Below are 10,172 nucleotides of genomic sequence, written 5' to 3'. Positions count from 1 at the left end.
TCCTTGCCGAAGCCCATGGAAGTCATACAAAATATCAAATTTGGATCTTACAGCACCACTACTTAATTCGCTTATGTTATGTAACATATTTTTGTATTTGAAGTACATTTTTGGTTCAAATATATTTTTGTACATTCAACATCATTTGGGAGGGTCTTAGCTTTCATATGAACCATTTCTGAAAGCATTTGAATAGTTAAAAGTCAGGTTATTAGCAATTGTTTCTACAAAATGGATAAGCGACAAGACTTTTGTCAGGGACTGTAGAATATAAAATTAAACTACAAGTAAATTAGTACAAGTTTGGACAGACCAAAGAATGTACAAAAAATATTTTATCTTTGATAAAAGGCAAATTACCGTAATTTTCGCACTATAAGGCGCACCTGACTATAACCCCCCACCCACCAAATTTGACACGAAAACCGCCTTTTTTCATCGATAAGCCAAACTGGACAATAAGCTGCAGCTGTCCTCACTGTATTATGATATATTTACACCCAAAGATATTAACTGGTAACACTATTTGACAGCGGCATCATATGACTGTCATAAGACCAAATGAACTACCATGAAGCTTTGAACCAATTGGCTGCAAAGCTTCATTGCTTCAAGAAGCTTAATTTGGCCATCACTGCTCCGTTGGGAGAGACAGTCAACCGCTGCTGCCACCAGCTGTCAACTCTCTTGTTGTCCAACATGCCTCCTAGCATGCATTGCAGCACTACAAATGTAAATAATCAAAATTCATGTTCTGTGCTAATTATTTCTTCAGTTACTGTTACAATTGTTTCATTAATTGCTAGTAATGGTAGTTGGTAACACTTTATTTGACAGTGGTGCAATAAGACTGCCATTAGAGAATCATAACTATGACATGACACTGTTATGAGCATTATTGAATGCTTATAACTGATGTCATTTAGTGTTATCTGGCAAACGATCTCACTTTTGAATGGAGGTAAAAGATCCGAGCTGGAAATAAATGCAGTTAGTAACATAATTTGCCAGATGAAACTTAATTACATCTGTCTATCTATTATGACGGTCTTATGACGCCGCTGTCAAATAGTGTTACCTATTGACCCAAATAAATCAACAAATAAGCCGCACTTGACTATAAACCGCAGGGTTCAAACAACGAAAAAAGCAGCGGCTTGTAGTCTGAAAATTGCTGTACGCAAAACCATGTCAAATATAATCTGACCATTTGCTAGGCGGAATGGTTAACGTTGTTAATGGACAGTACAATACTTTTCATAGACTTAAAGATGTGCTATTGTATTTTGAAAGCTTTTTTAAACTTAATTTTAAACCATATTTGTTCGAGTGAAGGCATCTGAGCTAAAATGCTTTTATTTTGAAGCGTCAGCCCGGATGTGCTGCCTTGTCACGCAACTTGACACCGGTGCGCTCCTTGTTCTTATCTCTGAAAAGGGACTCCCGAAATATACCTGACACCACAGTGGATCACGTTGGCCGTAGCAGGTAAGCCCAATATTGTTGGATAAAGTCAAATCTTAATTTGAATTTTTGACGGTGTGTGGTAAAAATAAATGATGGGGGAAAAGTAAGTCTTAAAGCAGAAAGTGTCAGCTTGAACCACTTCCAGGAGATGGTGATTTCGCAACATTTTTGCCCTGCACCTGAGATGATTGTCTGAGCACCTTTTTTTCCCCACACATACCGAGAATTGCACCCCATAAAAGGTGTTTCCCTCAGCATGATAGGTTATCAGTACTGATTTTGGAAAGCACAAGTTGTCGAGAAATGCTGAGAGTATGTGTGAAAGTCAAAAAGCCTCTCTGTGGCTTACACATTGTTGTCAAACTCGTTTATCCACTACATGAATACACCTGACCCGATACTAGCTCCTGTTTTCGTTTGCAGGACACATATTTGGGATACACATCAGTAGCCAGCCCATAATTAATAATACCTTAAACAAAACTAGGGTCATAAAACCTTTATTACATTTATAGTTATGTAATGTTTTAAATGACAACTTTAACCCTTTTCACAAACATTGGTCACTACGGTGGCATATATTCAAATTGTTGACGCAAAAGACCTTTAAACCTTTATAGAGCAATTGATTATTTTTGGTCATTAAAACAAACGTAATATTTTGTAGTATTTTTGTCATAAATGTATAATATCATAATAATTAATACTAAATTAATTAAATTAAAATTAATAACAGAAACAGATTTACACGCTGATTAAAGCCCTAAGTCACAGTCTAAAGTAGATTTTTTTTTTTTTTCATGGTAGACGTCCAATTCATTTAAACTGGGAGAACTGTCCTTAAATGCTCATTTTTCAGTGCCTTTGGAGGCCCAAGAGAGCCAATCCATTTTGACTGGGAAGGAACCTTGCTTCATTCTCCTGCCCAGTCAAAATGGATTGGACGTGTTACGCCGTCAATTGCAACCAATAAGTTCATTGAGTCCCCTTTCAGGGTTGAAATATATATGGCGGAAAACACTCAGGTGACTTGAAGTTCCGCTCTGAGACCCCCAATTTGGCAGAATTTCAAAATTGTCTTATATGCATGTGTGATACATCATTGGAAAGCTTAAAATCTCAATTTTCTGGGGGAACAAAATTTTTGAACTGGAGGGCATTTAAAAATAATAATAATAAACCCCTTAACCCAGGGGTGGACAAACTATTCGACAAAGGGCCGCAGTGGGTGCGGGTTTTTGTTGCAACCCATTAAGAGGACACCTTTTCACCAATCTGAAGTTCAATCAGTCGATTGCTGGCATGCGCTTCTCATTTCTGCTGAAACCTCATTGGATAAACTATTTAAACTCTCTGTGCTGGGTCAGTTGGAACAAAGACCAGGACCCACCGCGGCCCTCGAGGACCGGTTTGCCCACCCCTGCCTTAACCCTATCTGAAGGTGAGCGCATGAGAGAGCATAATTAAAATAAAGACACCACGATTGTTACGAGATGTTATTGCGTACTTACCTTGTTTCGATCCAAGGACTCTGTTCAGCTGGACTTTTTGAGGATTTCATGCGTGAAACATGGTAATATAACAAGGCTTGCGATGCAGAAATCGCAGACATCAAGGAGTGGTCGAGATTTTCTTTTTCATATATTTACCCTTTTAAACGTTTTTTTGTCAATTTTTCTTGTTTGGATTTATTATTTATCATCTAAAATATCGGGGAAAATGCGACAGTAACAAAAAAAAATACAATTAAGCAATAGTTCTGAAGTAGATTTCCGTGAACTATTAACTATGAACAGACACAATTTTTTTCATTGTGACGTAATTTGTTTAAAAGTTTGAAATATGTAAGTGAATAATTTTTTCAACTCGTTTTTTGTGTGTGTGTGTGTGTGTGGGGGGGGGGGGGGTTAACTAAATTTTAGACATCAGTTAATGATTCCAAGCTAAAAATGACAGACATTTCAAATGATAAATATGATTTCTTGCCTTCTTTTTATGGCTAGGTTGAAACAAAAGCAGTTGCGCGGTGTCTGTAAACGGGGGTCTCCAGGGTAAAATGGACAAATTAAAAATAGTTCGGGGGCTTAATGCGCCATGAATCTGCTATGTCAGCATATAGACATATTGCTCTGTCAAACACAACGGTTCTTTTGGCTTAAAATACAGCAGTTTATTTTAAAGAGGGGTGCAGCCTTGTCTGTGTTTTCCGCCATATACATATATATATATCATTTGTGCATGAAACGGTTAATATTCTTAACTGTCACCAGGTCAATGCTGCTACTTACCACCTCTTTGGTTGCCCAAAGATAAGTATCACAGTCGCACAAAAAAATATATGTTTATACCATTTTTTTAAAACTCATTGGCTGCCATTGACAGCAATAAATGTGGCCTCCCAGTTCTTATGGATTGGACTTCTAGTGACAAACCAATTTGAATTCACAGCCGAATGATGAAAAAAGCCACATGATAGAATGTCTTCCATGGTACTGAAAGAGTTAATAACAACACTGAAGCAAAAACTGAACTCTGTAGTACTGTTTTAATGAAAGTCAATTACAATTTTCATCTTTTAAATTAGAGCAAAACCAGGTAATGTAATGTAATGTAATCTTAGAAACAGTGGCAATAACTTGAGCAAATTTTACAAACAGCCACCTGACAGGCATCAATGACAAAATGGTGACCGCGAATAACAGTTATTACTCTCGTTTGCAGACATGTGTTTTTTTTAGCAAACTAGATAAAGTTACAAAGTTCTTTCAAAGCGCGTTGTCCTTTCAATTTGTGAACAGTGGACACCCTTCTTTGCATCCAAATATATAGTATTTCCTCGTTGACATCTGAAGAATCACCAAAACTACTCCGATATAGTATTCTGAGTATTAGCTGAGCTGTCGCATTAGCTGCTACCTCTCTTGAGGGGAGGGGAGATGTGCAGCAGTGATAGTAGCTGTGCAGTACACATGTCAGAACAGGGGAGGTGCTATGCATTAGGGAGGAGCTTTGCAGGACCAAGCATTTGCAGCATCCCCGTTGGCAGACGAGATTCAAGGATTACTCAAACGTGAATATTTCAGAAAATCACTAAGGATGTTTTTTTAACGAGGGAATGACAACATATCATGACTAAAAGCTCAATAAAGTCGATTTTTCATCGTACCCCCACTTTAACAATAGCCAGCCCTAGTTGCTCACTCTTCTTCCCCCCTTAAATTCTCTTAGTCTCACATTGGCTATTTTCTTCCCTTCAATATGTAGCAGCAGCCAGGATGATCCCAGTGGGGGAATTTCGCAACATTGGCATCGAGCAGAACTCCAAGTACCGTGTACTCAAGCCGTGGTGGGATGTTTTCTCTGAGTACCTGTGCGTTGCCATGTTAATGATCGGAGTCTTTGGATGCACCCTGCAGGTGAGCCGCGTTCAAATGTTGTCCAACCTTAGAACTGTTGTACAGGCATGCACCTCATCCACATGAACACAATTCGTTTGGATGGAATCTTGTTTTTACTAATGGCCGGCAATCAGTTTAGTAAAGTTGAATAAATACATTTTTCAAAGTGAAGTAGAGGCAAGTGAACCTTACTCTCTGTTCTCCTCAGCTCACCCAAGACAAGATCGCTTGCCTGCCAAGTCCCTTCACCAGTCCGACACCTGGCGCCATTGATTGTAGCCACATCCGCAGCTATGCTGAGAACCATTCATGGGAAAGCCTCAATTTCAAACCGGGTAATCCCATCATACGGGAGGTTCTCGGTCGCAAGAATGGCCTGGACATCCACCAGTATGTCTTTATCAACCACTACTGCTACGAGCGGTTTGTGCACTGGTATGCAAAGTACTTCCCTTACCTCGTGGTGATCCACACCATGATTTTCATGGTGACCAGTAGCTTTTGGTTCAAATTCCCTGGGACGTCCTCCAAACTTGACCTCTTTGTAACCATCCTGGGAAAATGCTTTGACTCCCCCTGGACCACCAGGGCCTTGAGCGAGGTTTCTGAGGAAAGAGGTGAGGAAAAGTTGTTCAGCTGGAGGAGAAACACGGTGTCTAAAGATCCCACGGAGAGACGAGCCGACGAGGAGGAGACCACCTTGCTTCAGCGTACCGCCTCGTCTAAATCTAATGCAGATAAGAAAACTCAAGAGTCTCAGTCAGCTCCATCTGTGTTGGATAAAAAGGAAGGAGAGCAGGCTAAAGCTTTGTTTGAGAAGGTGAAAAAGTTCCGAACTCACGTCGAGGAAGCAGACATCTTGTACATTATGTATGTGCTGCAAACATCCCTCAAGGTCTTTAAGTTCCTTTTAATCATCATCTACACTGCGGCGTTGTCTCCAAACATTGAGATTGTCGTACGCTGTTTAGTTCCCCCCGAGCTGACCGGGTTCGACATCTATTGCTGTAACCACAACAAAGCTCACCTATTCTCCAAGCTGGCCTATTGCTACATTAGCTTTGTTGCCGTTTACGGGTTGTTGTGCATCTACACACTCTACTGGCAGTTTCACCGCCCCTTAAGGGTCTACTCCTTTGAGCACGTCAGGCTAGAGACAGGAATCAATGACATACCAGACGTGAAGAATGATTTCGCCTTCCTGCTCCACCTGGTGGACCAGTATGACGATCTTTACGCAAAAAGATTTGCTTTCTTTCTGTCCGAGGTGAGCGAGAGCCGACTCCATCAGCTTAACCTCAACTATGAATGGACTGCCAAAAAATTGCGCAGCCGTCTGGCTAAGAACGCTAATGACTTACAGGAGCTACACCTGGCTCTGTTGCCGGGACTTCCCGACACGGTCTACGAGCTAGCTGAGATACAGTCCCTGAAATTGGAGCAGGTTAAAAATGTCTCCATTTCACCTAGTGTTGCTAAGCTGGAGAGTCTTCAGGATCTCTCGCTGATATACTGCCAGGCCAAGGTTCAGCTGCCTGCCTTGAAATACTTTAAAGAACATTTGAAGTTCCTGCGCTTATGCTTTGAAAGTCTCGATGAAGTTCCTGAGTGGATGTACCACTTGCAAAACCTTGAGGAGTTGCACCTAAATGGCCCACTAACAAACGAATTGGCACGGAGCGCCCAACTGGACTCCCTTCGAGAGCTGATAGCCCTAAGGGTCCTCACCCTGCGCTCCAATCTCTCAAAGATTCCGACAAGCATCAGCGACGTCGCACTGCAGCTGCAGCGTCTGTGCATCTACAACGAAGGCACCAAGATCCAAGCCTATAGCGGCCTGAAGAAGCTGACCAATCTCGTGTCTCTGGAGTTAGTGGGCTGTGAACTGGAGCGTATCCCGAGTGCTGTCTTCAGCCTGAGTAATCTGCAAGAGTTGGATCTGAAAGAAAACAAGCTGACCACCGTGGAAGAAATCCTGAGCCTGCAACATTGCCAACGGCTGGTGACGCTGCGCCTGTGGCACAACAAAATCACTTACATTCCCGATCATATCAGCAAGCTTCACACACTGGAGACACTGGACATCAGCTGGAATAAGCTGCGAAAGCTGTCAGCGCGCCTGTTCTACTGCACCAAATTGAGGCATTTGGACATCTCGCACAACCAGCTTACCACCATACCTCCCGAGGTGGGCATCCTTCAGGGTCTCCAGTTCTTTTCCGCTGCTTTCAACTCATTAGAGACCCTACCAGATGAACTGTTCTCCTGTAAAAGACTAAAGACTCTCATCCTGGGAAACAACTGCTTGTTCTACCTTAGCTCCAGGGTGGCTAACCTTTCCCAACTTGTTCGACTGGAACTCAAAGGGAACCGCCTGGAAGCTTTACCTGCTGAAGTAGCGGACTGTCCTTTGCTAACAACCAGTGGGCTTGTAGCAGAGGAAAACCTGCTGGAGTTGTTACCTCCGCACGTGCGCACAAGGTTGATTAGTTGCTAAATCAATCCAAAGGTTTTTGACTGATGTGTCTTGATTTACAAGGTCATTTTGAATGGACACCCAATTCAGATAGAACAGCTAATACTGTTCTAACTCAAGGTTGGTTTATACCTGGCGTGTTTAACGATCCGAGTGGAAACAAGATGCAAGTAGATGGGCACGCATTTTTCAGAATCTTTACTCCTACTCCAGGCAGCTCTGTAGGGCTTGCCCTCATGGTGAAACCGGTATTCTCCCAGACTGCAGGGGGCAGCAAAAAAAGCTGTCTCCGGCATTCGAGCAACTTCATACTATAGAGAGAGAAAAGATGAGCGAGAGAGAGTAAAAGATCCATTTCTCTGCTACATGGGGAAGCTCGAGGCTCTCATCGAGGAGGAACAACTTTGTTGTTATTCTGAGCACAATGGTTGAGGAAATCTGTGACCTAAACTTTTGTTACATTGAAATTTGGTCATTTATTTCTGTCCAAAACCTGACAAAATAGATGTGTTAAATTGTAAAATTGCCAAACGATTGTGTTTGTTTATCGATTTACAGTTTGAGATGCAGAGACAAAAGTTTCCTTCATTTCAGTTAAGACCAAAACACAGCCGGCTGATTGTTTTGTGCCTTCTTTAAAGGGAACCTCAGACTTAAAGACTTACAGGCTCTAATAAGGCACAATTGTTCTCTTTTACTAAAATATGTAGTTAGAAACACATAAAATATTGCCGGTGATTTAAATCTATAATATTTAGTACATGTTTTGACGTACGGGGGGGCGCCATGTTTTATGCACGCAATGGACACTCGGGGTGATGACGTAGGTTGTAGGTTGCTTAGTGCAATGACATACCGCAAGCAGCACGTCACGTTTGTTCATTAATATTCATGACGTTAGCAATTGTTGCTAGGCGAGTCAACCTCCTGTTTGTCCCTAATAGTAAATGCATGGAAATAGTGTACGAACGAGATGTTTACTGAGCTAAACCTACCAATTCTGTCCGAAAATGATGTCCCTGGTGCCAAATTCACTACTAAAGATGTGGAAGAACATACAAATGTTTAGTTAAAGAGATGGCTTGAGTGTCGAGGCCTTAAAAAGACGTGAAAAAGAGCAGACCTGATCCAGAGTTCGCTTTTTTATGTACACCTTTTTCTTGTGTGCATTGGCTTACGCCACTGACAATGACCTTCTCCTGTTTCAACAATCTATCTTTTACCGCCATATGCCCTGTCTTTCTTATATATTATATCCTCTGGATGTCTTATGTCTCTGACCGTTCTTGGGGGCCATTTACATTGCTATTTTTGTGTAGCAATCGTAATTGCTACTCAGTGACAGCCAACGAACACTTAATTTTTTTCATTAATAACAAATCTTAATTCTATAATATATTTACACTACCCCCTTACTAAAGGTGTTTTTTTACAACAGAAAAAGTAACAGTGGCAGTCAGATCCCATTTTAATTTTTTCAGGTCGTTCATTGTCAGGAAGACATTAAAAAATAAGTAAAAATATCAAAATGGCTTACCTCTTCGTCCTCTGTAGGACCATGGCCTCCAACAAAATGTTTACTGCATATGAAATGTAAATGACTTCACCTTGCTGGCGTTAAACTGGTCTTTTGGACTTTCGCGCAAGTTGATACATTCTTCACATTTTTACTCCGAGTTTTTGGTTTCGGGAAACCTATGAAGAAAACATCCTTCATATGTCATAATGTCTACAGTCGTTTCTACAAGTTTTGTAGCAGCAGTGTTTGATCAGCATGTTTGTTTGTTTTTTAAAGAATACCGGAGAAAACAAGCAGAAGTAACATGGAGTGTATGCGAGGGCGTGTCTATAACAACCCACTTCTGCGTTACGATGGCGACGTCACGGTCTAAAAATAGCATTTGTGCAGTACGCTATTCCTTCTACATGTCGAGACGTCCAACATATCCGCACATCGGTTAAAAGCGCTAAGTACTTACTATTTGTGTTTTTAATTAGTCTTTTATTACCTTATCATTGCCTCAAAATACTTTTTGCATGTGTTTCCCTCTCATACGTTTAACCATTATTTTCTTGTTGTAGCTTTAAAGCAGATTGTCAGCAGGTCGAAAACCAAAAGTGGTTTTTGCCATGTGGCAAAAAAAAAATTGCCATGTGGCATTTTTTTTGCCATATGGCAAACAAATTTTGCCATGTGGCTTTTTTTTTTCTTTTTGCCATGTGGCAAAAAACTTTTGCCATGTGGCATTTTTTTTTACATGTGGCAAAAAGTTTTGCCATGTGGATTTTTTTTTCCATGTGGCAATTTTTTTTTTTTTACCATGTGCCATTTTTTTGCCATGTGGCAAAAAATGTTTGCCATGTGCCATTTTTTTGCCAAGTGGCAACATTTTTTTGCCATGTTGCAAATATTTTTTTTGCCATGTGGCTTTTTTTTTGCCACGTGGTAAAAAAAAAAAAAAAAAAAAAAATGCTACATACATGGCAGCAACAAATGCCACAGGGCAAATACCACTTTTTGTTCTCGCTGTCCCTCCAGATTGTTCAGCTGTTGACCACATTAGACACGTAGCATATTTAAACCACCCTTATTTTATATTACTACGTTTAAGTATTTTCTAAGGCATCATTAGTATGTTCTGTCTGCATGCATCTAAACAACACAAGCTGAAAGCGCACGGTAGTACTTTGGGTGTCAAACCCACCTCTTGTCTTGACGTTTCGCCGGTGTATAACATTTTGGCAGAACACAGTTTTTTTTTTTTTTTTATCCTACTCTTGTCTCGTCTCATCCTGTCTTTCCTGTTCATTTTGCTTTTCCTGCTCGTTTT

At 40.8% G+C, this 10,172-nt stretch overlaps 1 protein-coding gene across 2 annotated transcripts; it reads left to right on the top strand.

The window, feature by feature from the left end:
* Positions 1-1,398: 1,398 nt before the first annotated feature.
* si:zfos-323e3.4 (volume-regulated anion channel subunit LRRC8C) lies at positions 1,399-9,779 on the top strand. 2 transcript variants are annotated; one of them, XM_057842483.1, is made up of 3 exons: positions 1,399-1,488; positions 4,732-4,883; positions 5,074-9,778. In XM_057842483.1, the coding sequence occupies exons 2-3, from the start codon at positions 4,743-4,745 to the stop codon at positions 7,360-7,362; spliced, it is 2,430 nt and encodes an 809-aa protein (XP_057698466.1). In that variant the 5' UTR covers positions 1,399-1,488; positions 4,732-4,742; the 3' UTR covers positions 7,363-9,778. The 2 variants fall into 2 exon arrangements, with proteins under 2 accessions (XP_057698466.1, XP_057698467.1); XM_057842484.1 differs by lacking the exon at positions 1,399-1,488 and adding an exon at positions 2,847-2,908 and having other exon boundaries at positions 4,735-4,883; positions 5,074-9,779.
* The last annotated feature ends 393 nt before the right edge of the window (positions 9,780-10,172 follow it).

This window comes from Corythoichthys intestinalis, chromosome 8, assembly GCF_030265065.1.
Source record: "Corythoichthys intestinalis isolate RoL2023-P3 chromosome 8, ASM3026506v1, whole genome shotgun sequence".
Classification (NCBI taxonomy): Eukaryota; Metazoa; Chordata; class Actinopteri; order Syngnathiformes; family Syngnathidae; genus Corythoichthys; species Corythoichthys intestinalis.
The sequence above is the reverse complement of the archived record's forward strand: the minus strand, read 5'-3'. Positions and strand labels throughout refer to the sequence as shown.